General features: G+C 33.6%; 1 protein-coding gene across 2 annotated transcripts in view; it reads right to left on the bottom strand.

The window, feature by feature from the left end:
* The window catches only part of TMEFF2 (transmembrane protein with EGF like and two follistatin like domains 2), a 284713-nt gene that overhangs the window by 25600 nt on the left and 241213 nt on the right, over window positions 1–17900 (bottom strand). For both annotated transcript variants that reach the window (XM_072418852.1, XM_072418853.1), the window contains exon 8: window positions 218–341. In XM_072418852.1, coding sequence (XP_072274953.1) covers window positions 218–341 — 124 coding nt within the window. The remainder of the gene's footprint in view (window positions 1–217; window positions 342–17900) is intronic.

Here is a 17900-nt window from a genome sequence, read left to right as displayed (position 1 = left end):
GTTGTTCATGCAAATCCACTGCACTGACTGGTGTTACTAGAGAACTCATCACTCAGTGGTAGTGCAATAATAAATACATTATCATGGAAAAGCTTTATTTTTTATATACATTGTGGATAGAATTGTGTTTTAGTATTGTACATGTATATTTTATTGGATGTCTGTTTTATTGTCAAGTTGGTTAAATTGGTAAAAAAAAATTTCTAGCAACTCATACCTGCAGTAAGGTTCCAACATGTTATTAGAATGTTCACATTTGCCGTGCTTACAGTAGCCATCATAGGCATCAGAACAGGAAATATGCACTCCTCTTGCAGATTCTTCTAATTTGTTTGCATTCTCTAAAACCAGACAGTAATAAAAGAAAAAGGCTTAATAGAAATCATGCATTCACAGCCTATTTAAGTCCACGTAAAAAAATTCTGACACAGGAATTATGTGGCCTGGCCTTTTTTAGTAGAACAGAAGAGGAGGAAACCCCTCCTAATAATAAATAAAAAAAAATAAAAATGAAAAAAATAACTTTTTTTCCATTATATAAAGAGGATAGTCGCCCTTGTATAATGTTAAAAAAGTCATGATAGGTCCACATTAAATCATATGTGATTACAGTATCACTTTCTCCCTTTACCTGCAAATGACATTGTGCTGTCATGATATGATTCCAAGTACTGGACAGTTAAGAATTTAATTAAAATTAAATAAGTAGCATTTAATTTCATATACTTCTTTCATGCAAATTTTAGCACTTAAAACTGACCGGATTAAAACCAAATTTTCCTGCCATCAATTTTTTTTGCTGTTATCTTTGTTGCTGTTCCCCTTATTAATATTACAGACACCTTGCAAATTAAATATTAAGAACTTTATGTAATATTTATTTGTAGGTCACATAGTATATTGTCTGCATTTTAGCACAAGTGGTGTCATGTCCTACATAACTTCATAACCTGTCAAAAATATTCCTCAGCGACCTCAAATTTCTTTGCTTGGCAAGGTAGAAAAACATGCTAATGGAAACTGCCAGATGATATCTTCCTCTTGATAGCACTAGTACTTTGCTCCAAGGCACATGAATATAAAACAGCAAAAAGAAATGCTAGGCATATTTATACACTATAATCAATCAGGAAAAGTCATGTCTGATTGTGCTACAGGAATTATATCAACTGTAACGGAAATCATAACATCATACATTAAATATTGGGCATCATGATTGTTTGATGTGAATGCCAAACACTTTTACATCTGGCTTTCCCCGTCACTTGAGAGGATTCACATGACAAAGCTGTGTTGTCTAAATACAGTGTGATCCTAAACATCTGCTTTTCCTTTATTATTAGGAAAAAACATACACATAGGTAGGTCAACTACAAAGCAATAGAAACATTTAGAATATAATGTCAAAACCCCTGAGGCACCTCTGCAAGTCAGGGACCATACTTTACAGTGGTGCTTTCATATCAGTCTGAATATATAATATTATATATATATATATATATATTTATTTATTTATTTATTTATACCAATTCACCAGCAACTGATTTCTCTGTGCTGTGGCAGAAAATACAGGCAGTCCCTGAGTTAAGGACATCTGACATACGGACAACACCTAGATACAAACGGGGCTTCCCTGCTTGCTTGTGTGCAGGATGGAGGCTTGATCGGTGGGTGGTTTGCATGACTTGCAGAAGAAATCTTTCGGTAAACACAGCTGAGTTTGTAGGTGATCTTAAGACCTGTTATGTAAAATCTTGTAACTCTGCAGCTGTTTCTTTTTGCATATCACAAACTTGCTCCAGCACAGCTTGCTCCAGAAGTTAATGAATGTCTAGGCTCCATTAAGTTTTTTTTTGCTTTGTTTGTGATTAGTTTACAGTGAGGTTTTTATATAGTAACTGACACCATACTGCCTAATATTATGTTGAGACAAACATCTGTCCTAATTGCATTTATTATAACAATGTACCTGTTCCGGTTCACTGGTTGGCGAACATACTATATTTTGCAATAAATGCCCACATGCCACATCCCAAATATAGACTGTGCAGAGAAAGGGGACATTAACGGCATATATAATACTCTTAAAACATTTTATTGGTACATCAAATTAAAAAGTAAAGTAGGAGACATTAATTTTTGCAGTGCCCCAGAATGGGAACCAATGTGTTCCTATATTACAATAAACAGACATGCACTTCATAAAAGTATCAACATAAATACATAGTTGAAACATTATAGCAAGTCTCACAAGAAGTGCCAGTGTATCATTGACGCGTTTCATGATGTAACACCACTTCTTCAGGATGAAGCTTAATGAGACTAGTAAAAATAATGATACAGCAAAAAATCAAATTCTAGTATCACTTTCCAAGTGCCAAAGCAGGTTCACATAGGAAAGGAGCACAGAAGGGCGATAAGTGCCAATAAACAGGAAGCAGCAACCAAATGGTAAGACCAGAAGCCAAGAAGAGTTCAAGTCTGCCTGGGATAGATAAAACAATCCGCCATAAGATGTCCTTTGGGTTCTGCCCTGTTAGAAGCAACCCTAATAATGAGATATATACCAGGATGACCAATAGTACTAACAAATCACTTTCCTATATCCAAAGCATATAATCCAGGATGCTTTATAGTACTGAACAACTTTTACGAACAGTCATGAAATAGAAACCAATATGTTGCATAGCATTCAAGAACCATCTCTCTACCCATAGCAGATATGTTTTGCAATTTTGAGTATTTATTAATTAGATATATTTCAAAAAGTCTCAAAGTACTAGAGGATCACCTCTTGTATCCATAATATGGCTCCTGTGCTTTCAAGAAAAATTATGAAATATTTTCCAGGAAATTCATAGTACCGAAGGACCACCTCAAGTATGAATAGAATGTTTCCTGTGTTTTCATAGTAATCATAAAATATAATCCAGAATGTCTTCTTGTTACCAGGGGATCACATATTGTATCCACAGCATGTTTCCTCTGCTTTTAGGAGTAAACATGACATTTATTCCAGGACAGTTTTTGATAGTACTGGAGGACCAACAATTGTATCCACAGCATGCTTCCTAAAGTAATTATGAGATATATTCTGAGGATGGACCACCTCTTGTATACATAGCATGTTTTCCTTGCTTATCTGAGTAAATATGATATTTATTGCAGGATAATTTTTGATAGTACTGGAGGACTACCAACTATATCCATAGCATATCTCCTATCTTTTCACGAGTAATCAAATATAGATATATATTCCGGGTCTCATAGCACCGTAGGGCTGCATCTTGCATATATATATATATATATATATATATATATATATATAAAACAGCCCTTCATAGTACTGGATGATCTGTTTTGTATCCATAGCATATCTCCTATTGTTTCATAATTAATAATGAGATATGTTCCGAGATGTTTCATAATACTGGAGGCCTACCTCTTGTATCCAGTGCATGTTTTCTGAGCTCCTTGAGTATTAATTAGATAAATTTGTGAAGGTTACATAGTACCTAAGCATCATCTTTTGTACCATATTTCCACATCTTCATAAGCAATCAATATGTTTCATAATTCTGGAGGACCACCTGTTGTATCCACAGCACAGTTCTTTTTATTTATTCTAGGATGTTTTTGATGATGAACTGGTGGACCACCTCCGGTATCCAAACTCGGTCACCTCTGCTTTCATGAGTTATACTCCAGGATGTTTCATAGCATTGTAGGACTACCTATTGTATCCATAAAATATTTCCTGTGTTTGAGTATATTGAGTATGTGTATATATATTATATATATATGTGAGAATACTTTATAGTACTGGACAATCCCCTTTAATCATGAGGGGTATGTTCAAGGATGTTTAATAGTTCTAGAGGATCACCTTGAATCCATTGCAAGTAACCTTTGTTTTTCAGTTTTCTTGTGAATCCACAATAATAAAAACATAATTGAATATATTTTAACCACCTGGGCGTTACACTGATGTCTAGATTTCTGTACCAAAAGCGTTACACTGTTTTTCATTAAATTTTTTTTTTAAATTGTAGACCTGTAACTTACAGAAATATGTCCGAACAAGAGTCTAGTAGATATCATGAATATAAAAAAAGTTTGAAACACACAATCATGTAAAAAAAAAAAAATGTACTTTTAATAAAATCCTATCCTATTTTTTTGCATAGAAATTTTTGTTTATATTGTGGGCTTGTAATTCTTAGGATTACCTCCCGGGTATGATATTTATATTTTTTGATTATATTATATCAAATCATAAATTATTATATAATACATAATTATAAATAATAATTTAAAACAATAATGAAATAATAGACAACAATGTATTCTAAAAATAAAATATAAAATTAAAAATGTACTTTTATTTTTTTTATTTCCTGTTGTGTGGTGTTTTTGTACTGTAAAAACCATTTAAAAGCAGATTACATTGTAATCTGCTTTTAAATTTCCCTCCCAGACACGCCCCATACATCACCAATCGCATCACCCGGAAGATGACTCATACTCTGGGGTGATGTGAGTGGGGGATTTCCCTGCCCAGCTCACACAGACAGAGACACCGGAGCTGCTGCTGCTCGCATCTCCAGAGAGATGCAAAGTACGATGTAGGATTTCTGCATTGTGCTTCACATCTCACTGCAGATGCCAGCAGCAATAGCAAATTTTTTATTGCTGTTGGAGGAGCTGTGGGCACGGGGTAAGTATTTTCTTTCAGTTGTAATCCGATTGTCATACAATGTATGACAATCGGATTGCAATATAACGTTTGTTTACATTTTTAACCACCTGGTGAGAAAAGTTCGGGTTTAACACTTTTTGCAAGTGTTTTTACCCCGAACTATGTCGGGTTTAACGGCCAGGTGGTTAAGCAATTATAAACTAAAAAAACAAAAACCAGAAAAAATAGATACAAATTTACAAACCTTTTAAAGTCAGAAGCCTTTTAAAAATTAACTTTACAGATATTGGCTTGGAACTCATGGCAATATTTTTATCCTTGGTTGTTTCCCAAATAGTTTACCAAAGAAAGGAGGGCAGGATTCCACTGCTGCATCCATTTTTATGTATTTAATTTACAAAGGCAGATGACACACAGATTTTACAAGGGATAATTTGCTATTTTATAGAATCAAAATAAAAAAAAAACTACTAAGTGCATTAAAATGGAGATCTGCTGAGTGTAGCTAACATGTTACTTTATTGAATTAAGAGTTATTGCGACTATTAACGAAGGTAAGGATATAATAAAGCTTTGAGTTAAAATAACAATTCAGGGGAGAAAAAGGCTTTCAACAGTTAAAGGACTGTTTTATGTAAAGAAATAAAACTAACTGTATAAAATAAAAATAAAAAAATAAAAAATGGAGTTTAAAAAATAATCCATCTTGGTCAATTGTTCTTATTTTAACCTTTTTTTATTCTCATTTTTTGGATAGACAGACACCTAATCTTTTTCCCCCTGTGCTTATTCTGAAGGAAAGACAGATCAGAACATTATTTCTCTCACTACAATTATGTATTCTTTCAGTCTTTCTCATCAAACTCTTTGTCATAAGTACTCCCTGCAGCTCTCTGACATATCCTGCACCTTTTTGTTGAAAATGTGTAATTGCAGGAAATGGGTGTAAATTGGGAGTAAAGGTCAACAATATTGTAGGGCTGCTTATTTGCTCCAATATGCATTTTTTGTTGCTTTCATGTAGTGCAGATATATTGTATGTCAATACCCAACTTGTTTCATTTGTATTGTGTAAAATTATGTAGGGAAACAAGACTTTTAATTTAATTTAATAGTGCAAATACTAATAACAAACAGAATATAACTTTGTTATACTGTATAACAAGGCCATTTGTATTCAGAATAAAACGTTATATGTATACCACAAATCTTTTTCATTTTTCATATATTTTATTGAATTTTTTTCTATTATTACAGAGGTAACAAAACATAACCTGACACAATATGGAAAAGTACATGCTTGACCTTTACAGAGGAAAATACAATATGGCTTTGTATAATAAAAGTTTCCAAACAACCATCGCCTCTTCACTATGTAGATATAATAAAAAAAATTTAGCTTATTAAGCTAAAAAGTACCTGTGTCAATTCATTTATTATTATTATTCAATTTAGGTAAGATTTGTTCCCTAGGATTGGTTATTACAGAACATCCAACGCTCTCACCCCAATTGTTCCGTTGCGTACTAAGTGGTACCTTAGTTGTTCTTCATATCTTTCAATTGCTCTAAAGTCAATTCCTGTATTAAAAATTTAGACAATTCATAAATCTTTTTACAAAGCTCTCTGTCTGAAGTTATTAGACAATAATTAGCTAGTCTTACATGACATATGACAGTTTTTTAGAAATGTATTCCGTTCTGTTTTCAGTATATTGTAAACCTTAACTGGGAGTAATACAGATATTAACACTGCTATCCTGTCTTCTAATATTCTAAAAATGATTTTCCTACATAGGGTATTACACTATTTTAAAAGCTTAAGGTAACAAAATGTGTAAAGGCAATTTTTGTTTCATTTGGAATAAGTATGTTCAAGTAAAATATTGATTCAACCATTTGTGTTGTGATAAAGATTGTTTAATGTCTAAGCCATTAATCTGAAATAGCCAATGATAAAACTTGACACTAGTAGAAAAAGGGGATTTCTATAGGAAAGGATTGAATACTTTACTAAAAGAATAAAATAAAAGTTCACTTATAAAAATACAATCTACCATTGATCTACCATTTGCCAGAAAGCCTGCCAGTGTATGTTCACAAGTTAAAACAGTAACAACTGATGGGGCTCTCATCTCTATTCAAACACCATAACTAAATTGAAAGTCTGTTTTAAAAAATTGCAGCAATTTTCCTAACTTCAAATGGGAATTGAACTGTGGTTTGCATAGCATTAGTAAGAAAATATAACATGTTATCATTGTAATGTCAATTTTATTTTTTTGTAAATCTGGACAATAGCGTTCTCTATGCTGTCAGTAGCTTAGTTTAGGTTATACATTAGAACAAAAGCCATGCACCCCTGCACACCTATATCCACAGGTCTCTTAAACAATTTTTGGAATTTTTTTAATGTAGTTCCCGCTTATTTATTCACCATGGCTAATCTGTGCCTCCCTCTCTGTGCATTAGCCATGAACTAGCTGTGCACGGACATAAAATTAAAGGGTTAGAAATTATTATAATTAATAAAATAAAAACAAAAATGAAAATTAAACTCATGTCTAAGTCTCGATGCATTTTGCAGGTTAAGGCTTTCTCAGGGGATTAGTGGGAAAACCGTGACAATGCTACTTTACTACAAAAATACAAAAATTTTTTGCTTCTGTTAGCATTGTCACTGGTTTCCCACTATTCAGTTGTACTTTGTATAGTATAGGCCCTGTCACCCTCTAAATTATCGAGGGTTTTGCACATGGTCTCTGTCTAGATCAGGGGTTGGCAAACTCCGGCCTTTAGGCCAGATACGGCCTAGCTGGTAGTTCGTTCCGGATTCGGACGGATTTGCCAGGGAGCGTTAGAAACTGCCGGAACTGCTGGAGCTCCGGAGCTGCCCCCTTGCAGTTGCTCCCCTATTTACCGTGGCCGGCATCGATATTCCACTGCCGTGGTGAATAGGGGAAGCTCCCTGAAGGGCAATCCCTCTCCTCCGCAATGCATACGGAGGAGAGGGATTTCACTTCAAGGGGCGTTCCCTGGTGGTGGGTGGAGCCATTAGGGTGTGTCTGGCCTAGTGTGCTCCCACCCACCCCATAAAAGGCCTAGTGGCCAAAAAACTTTGCCGACCCCTGGTCTAGGTATAAGTAATTCATCTTTGTTTTACCACTCTATATACCTTGTACAATCATATATACATGTTTGAGCCACATCAAATCCCCTGCTGTTCTCTCATTTCTGTTTATTATAATTCTTGAATTCTGCAGATAACCTGCACATCTATCCTCATGCATATTTTGAAAAATACTGGGTCTGATGACCCATACTGAATACGGACATATTTGCCAGGTGAATAGGGCATGTTGCATCCACTTTTGTTTTTAAAGCTTTGTATGACATTTTTATTTGTGATTCTATCTTCAATATTGAATACAGCAATAAAAACATTGCTAGAAACAAGTATATGAGTTTAGAAGGTTAGATTGGTGATTTATAAAATAAACTTATTAACGGAAACATTATTTTACAGGGGCTTCCTTTTTTTTTAGATCCTCGGAGTTATCCTATGTAGTCAACTATTAGGTGTAAATTGTGGTGTTAGTGAACTTGATATGAGGAATATGAGAATGAATAAGAGGGCATTTAAATTGTCTGTCAGGAGATATGTTTTTTTAGGATTTGACACAAGAGAAAAAGGTTTATACAAGGAAATGGGTACAGCACAGCTAGACCTAGTACCAAAAGGATTACCCTTGTCTCTCAATACCATGCTTGTTAGCATGGTATTGTTAGCTCTGCTCAGGAAACCCTTGCATTTACTTATAGAATATTACCCTACTACTGAGGAATTCCAATTACCTCAACTAAAATTATATAGGCATAGCAAAAAAATAGGTAACTGGGTTGTAAGATATTGTACTTTTCATTTATTCTGGTTGGTCTTATATTCCTGGGTAACTGCCTTTTCCAATTTCATATTTTCACACACTTTTATACTAAAAATATCTTTAAGGTTACAAAACAAATGGTTTTTGTAATCATAGACCGTATTCTAAGATTGAAAAGAGGATATGAAAAAGAGAAAGCCCTAAGTAAATCAGAAATTAATTATATACACATCACATTGACTGTAAGGACATTTTGAAAACAGAGGACACTTTTAAGCACTTTTTAATATTGTCACAAGTGTAGAATAGAAATACTGGATGCAATACTGCAAATATTGGGTATGTTCAATTTCTAACAACCTCCTACCCCACACACACAAAATAGAGGCATTTAGATGTTGTAGAAGCAACCTTCATTTAAAAAAGCATAAAATATTATATATAGACATTTTTATAGATGGTAATTTATTTTATTTATTCCAAGGTCTAAACATTGGAGAAAACAGTTTGAAAAGAAAGCTTAAGCCTCACATATAATTACTTTACTATTTGGTGGCTAAGTGTAATTGTGCATACAATTCAAGAAAAAGGGCAAAAACTATTTTAAGATTTTTTCTTTCATCAGGCAATTTACATATTGAGTCTTGTAAGTTTGTAAAAGTGAAGTGGAAAACTTTCCAGAATTCCGTCTGTAAGATAGAATAGGAAATATGTTTAGTGGTCAATATCCACTGGTATTTTTCATCCAATGTGCAATTACGACAAAAGTTGACAATTTTAGTGTTGTTTAGTAGGAATGGATGGTTTCAATGTTTGAAAAAAACTATAAACTTAAGCAAAGCTCGACATATAATGATAATTTTCACTAAACATTGCTGAAATGATGTACTGAATTATAATCTGGCTAACCTAAATAAAGTATAGGGGGATATTGTTTATTTATAAAAGAGTGAATTTAAATTTTAGTAATATTAGCTACCAATTAAGAAGCTGGGGTTTAATAGACAATTCTTACACACCTCTCTATCCTATCCTGCACATTTTTCTTACCTTGTAACGCCCCACCTAAATTTATGCCAGATGCTGTATCTGGTGACTGCTAATCAGCCCTACTTATGTGCCCCTACTGCCCCCCTTGCACTGATGTCACTAACGCAGTCTTCTATCCTGGAACCTGTAATGACTCAATCTCTGCACAACTAATTATAAGTGTTCATTATAAGTGTTTATAATTGTATCTGAATTTATTTTAATTTTGTTTATATAAAATTTGCCTGATTCGGGTCACTTATGTCTTAGGTGCCTAACATCAACAATAGAAATATTATAGGATTGAAGGCAATCTCTACTTTTGTAGCATATTTCAAAGACCTAAAATACGCACTCTGTGCTGCTAAGAAAGAAAATTTGGATCCGGAAGATTCTTGTTGTAACCATGTTGACAAGGAGTGACAAGCTGGGACAAAGTGGTAAACATTTCCTAGGTCCAAGATATGATGTTGATAGAAATTGTGAAAATGCATTGTTTAAGTTATAGTGGTTACATTATATTTTAAAATGTCAATGCTCGGAAAAATTTATATAGGGGTAGCTGTGCATTCTTAAGGGAAGTATTCTCTTATAATCTCATTTTACTCTCTCTCATTTACTCCACACTTTTTTTTAGATACCATGTGGGGCCTTTAATTGCAATATTTATTTATTGCACTAAAACTTAGAAAAATGCTAAATAATTTAAAGCCAGACAGTAATCATTTAATGGATATATATATATATATATATATATATATATATATATATATATATATATAAATTTCTAACAGGAATTCTTAGAATAGAAACAGGGATCCTCAAAAATGCTAAAAATTGTAAGAAACTTTATTTGGAACAATATTTATATATTTATTTAGATATTTTGAGCTTTAGGATGTGGATGTGCAAGGCTTTGTATTACTTACAGACGATATTTGTAGGCAGTGAACGCAAAAACCTATACATTGACTGCTTTTGTTTAAGAACTAATGTAACAATACACGTTGGCATGTTTTCAGGAGGCCACACAAAGCAAAGCAGCAAGTTCACATTCTTCCATACTTTTCTTTTGCCCTCTACAGTACTGTATCAAGTTTTTTTGGTGTCCATTTAGTATTGACTGTTCTCAAATTTCAGGTTTATCACTACAGTACATACATACCTGATTTATTAAAGCTCTCCAGGCCTGGAGAAAGTTCCTTTTCATCAGTGAACTTGTACAATCCAACAAATCTGAAATGGATCTGGTTCAGGATTGAAAACATTTGCTAACAAATAACAAATGACTTTTAAGAAGTTCATTCCAGGTGTGCTCGATCACCCAGGTTTACTGATGAAAGTGTATCTTCTCCAGCCTTGTATAGCATTATTAAATCAGACCCCTTGTATCTGATGATGTCGGTATGTTGCTGATTGTGTTTATGCAGACAAATCAACCTGGATTTCAATATCACCTGTTCCATCTGCTCTACCCCATAGTCCATCATACATTAGGGGATACTTGGCAACCAGAGACATTGTTGGCACTGGGAGCAGAAGGCATAGGATGTGTTTTTGTTAAATACAATACAATTCAATACAATTATTTGAATAATGCAGTAATTAATGTAAGTAAGTTATTATTATTATTGTATTACAACTAGGACATATTGGTCTAATTCCCTGAAGAAGCACATCTTGGAAAATGTGTTGAGAGATAAATGAGACCCTAACATGCTTTATGTATGTCCAGTAAGGGTTGATACCTGTATTGTTTTTTAACATTTAAATACATTAGGAAGTTATAAATATGTTTGTGAATGCCTATTGATAAAAGTTGCCTTCAAAGTCTGCAATATTGTTTATTTTTATGGTTTGTATAATGTTGGAGTTATATGCGTGGTTTTGGTCTGTGTGAAGAGAACAACTACTACTTTGGCAAACTTTCCTATAAGTGTGTGCAATTGTGTGGTTGGTGGATTTCTAGGAGAGATTACCAGTAAATTGCCCTGATGTGTCACCATATTGAGACTGCATTATATGACCGTGTAGAGCAACATAAAGTTGTTTTTTCACTTTAATGTATATACAAAATATTCAGTCTGACATACATAGAAGGGATCTGATTTTGTTTGAAGTTCCTATGAGGACTTGACAACAGCGTGGATAAATGTTTAAAATGTATTAGAAAAGAGAAAAAAAAAAAGAATACATGGTGAAGAACACCAATTTTCGTAGCAGAATTTTTTAGGCCAATATCAACAACATATCAGTCTGCGACTGCAGCATGCAGGGGAGCTGGTGTGTAAACGCGTGGCTCAGCTGTGAGATTTCAGTATGATAATATTGTTTGCTTCAAGTTCCACCTAAAATTGACTAATAGAAATAACAATAAAACTGAAGGACTTCAAAATTGTAAATAACAACTAGATGTGATTTAAAATTAATACCAGAGCAAAAATATAACAGCTTCACTGCCATGACTACCGATCTGTTCCCCACTACTGATTCTAACAGAGAGTTTTGCTAAAAACACAAGCATCAGATTCTCTCTCTTCTCTCCTGAGGAAGCGGATATTTCCGCGAAACGCGTAGAGAATTAACCCATGTATCCCTCACAGGGACACTCGGAAAGGAGAGATTATTGTGTGTAATAATAATGATGATAATAATAATGTAATAATAATTTTTCATGTACTGAAAATGGGCCTTTTAATGTAAATATTATTAAAAAAAAATTTTTTTTATAATATATGTTTTTGATATTGGCCTAAAAAATCTGCTACAAAAATTGGTGTTCTTCACTGTATATTCTTTTTTTTCTGGGTTCAATAAGGGATGTGGCACATGTGATATATACCATATGTTTAGGTGGAAATCTTCTTCTTCTATGTATTAGAAAAGTTTAGAAATAGATAAAGTGGTGAGTGGTTGTTGATGTAGTGGATGACATAAAGCAGATGTTTATTCTTTGTTGATAAAATTAACTTTCACAATAATGAAACATTAGGAGTTACTCCTAGGCAATTGCTAAAATTAGAGAACAAACAGCAGGTATAAAATATTGGTAGTTATTTGCCGTTCGTGTACATGCTTCTTGATACAGATGCTGCTATTGTGATTAAAATGAAGCAGAAGTAGTAAGTGACAGCACACTATGGGGTGTATTAATACAAAACAGACAACCAACTGCCAAGCATTTTTGATGTGTCTAAAAATAGAAGACGGACACTGACAAGATGACATATTTTAATAGCAGATGGATATGTATAACCAGAATTTTTAGTTGAATGTCAAGAATATTGACATGCTGAGCAAGGAACATCATGGTGTAAGCTGTCTTAAAGGAGGTATTTTGTATGATTAATGAAGCTGTTTTCTCTTATTTTCCTCTCCTGTACCAGCAAAGGCCAAAGATGCATAAATGATTTATGCCCCCGAGCGAATAACCCATTTTCTAGTAAATAAGCCCTTCCGAAAGACTTTATATTTTATGTGTTGGCTAAAATATTTATTATAAAAGTGTAAGCTACAATCCAAGTGTTAGCCATTATATATAATTATCAAAAAGATATTATTAATATTCAGAGATAGCATAAGTAGGTGAACCTTCATTCAGGTCATTTGAGGCAATCTAAGACAACTAAAAGATTTAAACCTTTAGGCTAAAAAAAAACTTTATGCAATGGGTAACTAAGAGTGGTCTATCCATTTGTTTGATGTCCCACAACGATCTTCCATCAGATTCATCTTCTGTTAAATTTGTTCAGCTGGGGACATTTGTCCTCATTTGCCCTCTTTTGCAACTTGTTGAATGAAGAGAGACAGAGAGTTGATGGATGGCTGGATCATTGTGGAACGTCACACACCCCGTAGGACATTTTACAAATCACAGTGCAGGATCCAGGTAAGGGAAATATTAATTACTACATCTTAGAAAAACATACCTTATATTTTCATTGATTTTTTAAACTCTTTCAGGGAATAAATAGGGGGTAAGTACTCATTCCACAGGGTGGAGGTGGATATCGGGAGCCCCTTATATTAAAGGGGGCTATCAAATTCCAAAAAAGCCCCCCCACCAGCTGAACCCCACGGCACAGAGGTCAGTATATGAAGAAGAGGCCTTCTGCCCCCATTTTCTATTATTGAAGGTCCTAAGCTTATTGAAAGGCCTGGTTTTAATTTTGTTGGGGGTTAATTACAGCGAACCTGGTGGGCTGACTGTGACAGGCTGAAATGCCTGAGCTGTGCTATACAAATCAAATGTAAATGACAAAAAGAAGAAAACACTGGATAAATCTATGTAAAAACATTGAACAGCAAAAACACCACTAAAGGAGTTGGGAAAAAAGTGCATTGAAAAGGCTTAACCTGTCAAATTAACATTCCAGCTCCAAAAACAAATCCAACGGAAGAAGAAAAAGAGGATGATGAACTAATGATGAATTAAAAGGTGCTACAGACAATGTAAATTACTATTCTATTCCTATTCTAAGACAATTTTATCAATTGTTTGGAAGCTGAGCCATTTAAATGAAGCTGGAGATAATTGGCTTGATTTATTAAAGCTCTCCAAGGCTGGACAGGATACACTTTCTTCAGTGAAGCTGGGTGATCCAGCAAACCTGGAATGGTTCTGGTCTGGGATTGAAAACATTTGATAACAAATAGGAAATTAATTTTAGGAATCCATTCAAGGTTTGCTGGATCACTCAGCTTTCACTAATGAAAGTATATCCTCTCCTGGCTTGGAGAGCTTTAATAAATAAGGCCATATGAGTGTGCTTTCTATTCCTTTTATGTTATTACCTTCACTTATCTTATTATTCAATCACTATAAAATTGCATGTTTTTCATAATCTGTTTATGGAGCTATGTACATAAATGTAATTGTATATACGTAAATGTAAATCTTCATTTAACACAACTATTGAAATTATAATTAATAAATGAGCAACCTCATATAATATCAACAATTTTTTAATCATCAATAATTGAAATAAAGATGTCCAATAAAACATAATGTTACAAAAAAATAATAACAAATAATTCCAGTCTATCGTATATTCTGTTCATGTGAAGGTATAGAGCAGATAGTTTAGCAGGGGTTACATTTCCTATAAATTTGAATTGCTTTACCAGCCTATTTAAAATGATTATCTTTTTGTCTATTTTAAGTGTCACTGATTGTTTACCAACTTAAAAATAGGATGGATTGTTATATCATTTAAAATCATAACAATATAAAGTGGTAATCAAATTCAGAGGGATGGAACAAAAGATTACTAAATTAATATTAGCAACAATAGTAGTAGTAAAAACAAATAGCATCTTATATCAGGAATATTATAAAAAAGCTACAAAACGGCTCCAATGTGTCATTAATTTAATGGCACATGTACTTAGCTGAAGAGCAAATCTGAAATAAGTGATTGCAATCAGTGAGAATTTATGCTATTAGGTAAACATGGCAACTGTCTAAAAGCAGAAAGTTTAGTTTTCTTTGTACTTGTTCCAAATAATCCCCAACAGCCAGATTCCAGAAAGCACAGAGAAGAAGAGAAAACAAGTCTTTGCTGTGCAACTTCCACTTTTTTTCTTGCATTTCACATTTCAAACATACAATGAAGCTTTGGATTTGTTGGTACCTGTGGGAATTGTTTTTTTAAACTTCATTTGAGAGTATACCAGGAGACAGATGTAGGTACTCTTACATTTCAGAAAAGAAAATAAGTGGGTTGACTGCTATATTATGGCAATGCCTGGATGTAAAATCAAAGTGCTCATTAGCTTTTTTTTTTTTTTAACTAAAATGTACCTCTGGTTTACATTAATTAGTGTTAGCTAGATGGCTTTAAAGAGGATCATTGTCTAGTTCCTCTATATAAGCCAGCACAAAGTGTCAGCCTTCAACCTAGTAAATAAAGATAAATAGGGCAGAGGGATCCACTGGGACATGAAAGGGTTCCATTTCAAATATGCATTCAATAAATGGCCAGCTAACTCCTGTACTTTTTCATTGTTTAGTATAATACTATAAATATTTATAGTTGGGTAGATGATGGCTGGTGCGTAAATGTAAATGATTTTGTCATTAAAGGGTGAACACATTTATTAAAAGTGAATAATGTAGGCTGTCCACCAGTTAGCATAGCCAGACAATGAACAAAATATTACCTCTATATTATATAGTTGTATCTATAGGGTCAACCCAGCATTACAGCTTTATATGAAAGGAGTCTTCCAGTGCATTCTGCTTATGTACTGCTACCCGTGAGGAAGCCTACATCAGGCGAAACGTGTCAGTATCACGGTTTTCATGCATGCAGCCAAAACTTATACGCTGTTTTCTATGCTATGTTAGAACTCTGTAAATACCACTTCTAGATAACCTTTATGACCTAAATATTATAAAGTTCTGATCTGAGATTGAACAAGTTCAAAAACCAATATTGGTTGGTGTATTGGTGAGAATTTATCATTAATATAATACGCTGTTAGCCTAAAAGACCCATTTTGTTGATGTATAGTTGATGTAAGTGATGTTGATCTGTAGCAAAATGTAAAAAAACACCATGAGGTTAAGGTAAAACTAGCTTCATTTTAAATATTATAAGAAGACATTGGAAAATGGCCCCTCCATGAAGACATTGCAAAAAGCTGTATTTACCAACTCAATATTGGCTATCACATTCTTTTCCCTGAAAATACCAGAAAAATATATCCTTTATTATATAAAAAATTATTTCAATGTGATAGAAACATGTCCAGTGGTTGACAATTATTTAACCATAACGCGGGTGATTGAGCATTATATTAATAGATCCTGATAGTAATTCCTTGCAGCTAACAGTAATCACCCACTGGAAAGTCTCAAGGTCACATATGTCATATGTCTATAAAAGCAGGACATATGTTAGATTTATTTATACAATCTTATATGCTTAGACCTTTAGATTTATCAGCAACTTTGTAGTACTTACAGAAGATGCTTTACTAATGTTTGCTTCATCCCTCTTTTATTTTACACAGTTACACATATTTAATGTTTTAACATACAGCAACCTTTAACTTCCTTAAATATTGCCCAGGTGTGGCATCTACATTCTAGGCACTTTAGCATTAGCTACAGATCTCTCTACTTGTTGGTAATTATAAGCAAATTGTACAATGAGCTTATAATGTGAGTGGCTACCTAAAGACTAATAACCAAAATTCATTTTTTACTAAACCACAAATATGAAAAAAGATCTTAATTCATTTAGGACGATAAATTTGTATTCAGCTATTCATACTGTGAACAAAACGGTACAGATATTTTGTGTTGGGGGTTTTTATCTGACTGAATTAGTTTCTGGAGCTGATACAGCAATCCCTACAGAATATAGAAAAATTTATGCTGCTAGAAATAATCCAATAGTATTCTAAATGCTCTCTATGTTGGGGTTGATTGAGGAATATTTGTATAAAACCAAAGCTGTATCATTCCAAAATGAAATGGGTATTGCATGTGTCAGCTTGCATAATGTCCATTGTGGTATAGTACATTTAAACAAATCACAATCTGTAGCTCCACGGAATTCATAAAATGCCTATTGGGTCTCTCCAATAAATTAATAAAATCTTGGATACTCACTAAAAAATACCTCTATTGGATTGCCTATTTTGGTAATAAGTTTTATGTTGATCCTCTGTTACAATAGAACCTAAATCATTTTATCTTCACAAATTTGTAACCTTTTAAGAGTCTCAATATTAGACATCAAAGCTTTTAAGAAACTTTTTAAATCACATTAAGCTATATATCTACTTTTTTTAAGTTTACCCACACTTGGTGAACTTGGCAGGCCATGACCACTCAATTTTGTCTGACAGTGCAGACAGGTCATCCTTGGTACTGGAGTTTTGTAAGAACCTCGAGATCTTCTAACAACATTTTTAATCTTGCTAAAATCAGGTGTTTAACTCTGAAAGAATCCATTACATATCATCTTAGGGGTCTGTTTTTATAAAGCAGAAAATCTGACATTCCCTGAACCATTCACTGATGAAGAACCTTCCGGGTCCATGTGTTTCAATGGCTGTGATTGATTTCTCCACCAGGGAATGTTTAAGGGACCGTGAATTATGGCTTTAAAAATTTACCCCTTAGTCAATAAACTGTTCTGTACCCTCTTGTAGATATTACATGTGTCTGCTAGTGAAACTTAAATCTTATTTGTTAAAGAATACATCAACATTTAAACTCCTAATTCTTATTTCCACCCATATGTCACAACTTTTATAGACTCAAAGATTTCAATA

This window comes from Pyxicephalus adspersus, chromosome 7 (assembly GCF_032062135.1).
Source record: "Pyxicephalus adspersus chromosome 7, UCB_Pads_2.0, whole genome shotgun sequence".
Taxonomy (NCBI): domain Eukaryota; kingdom Metazoa; phylum Chordata; class Amphibia; order Anura; family Pyxicephalidae; genus Pyxicephalus; species Pyxicephalus adspersus.
This window is presented reverse-complemented; position numbering and strand designations above follow the sequence as displayed.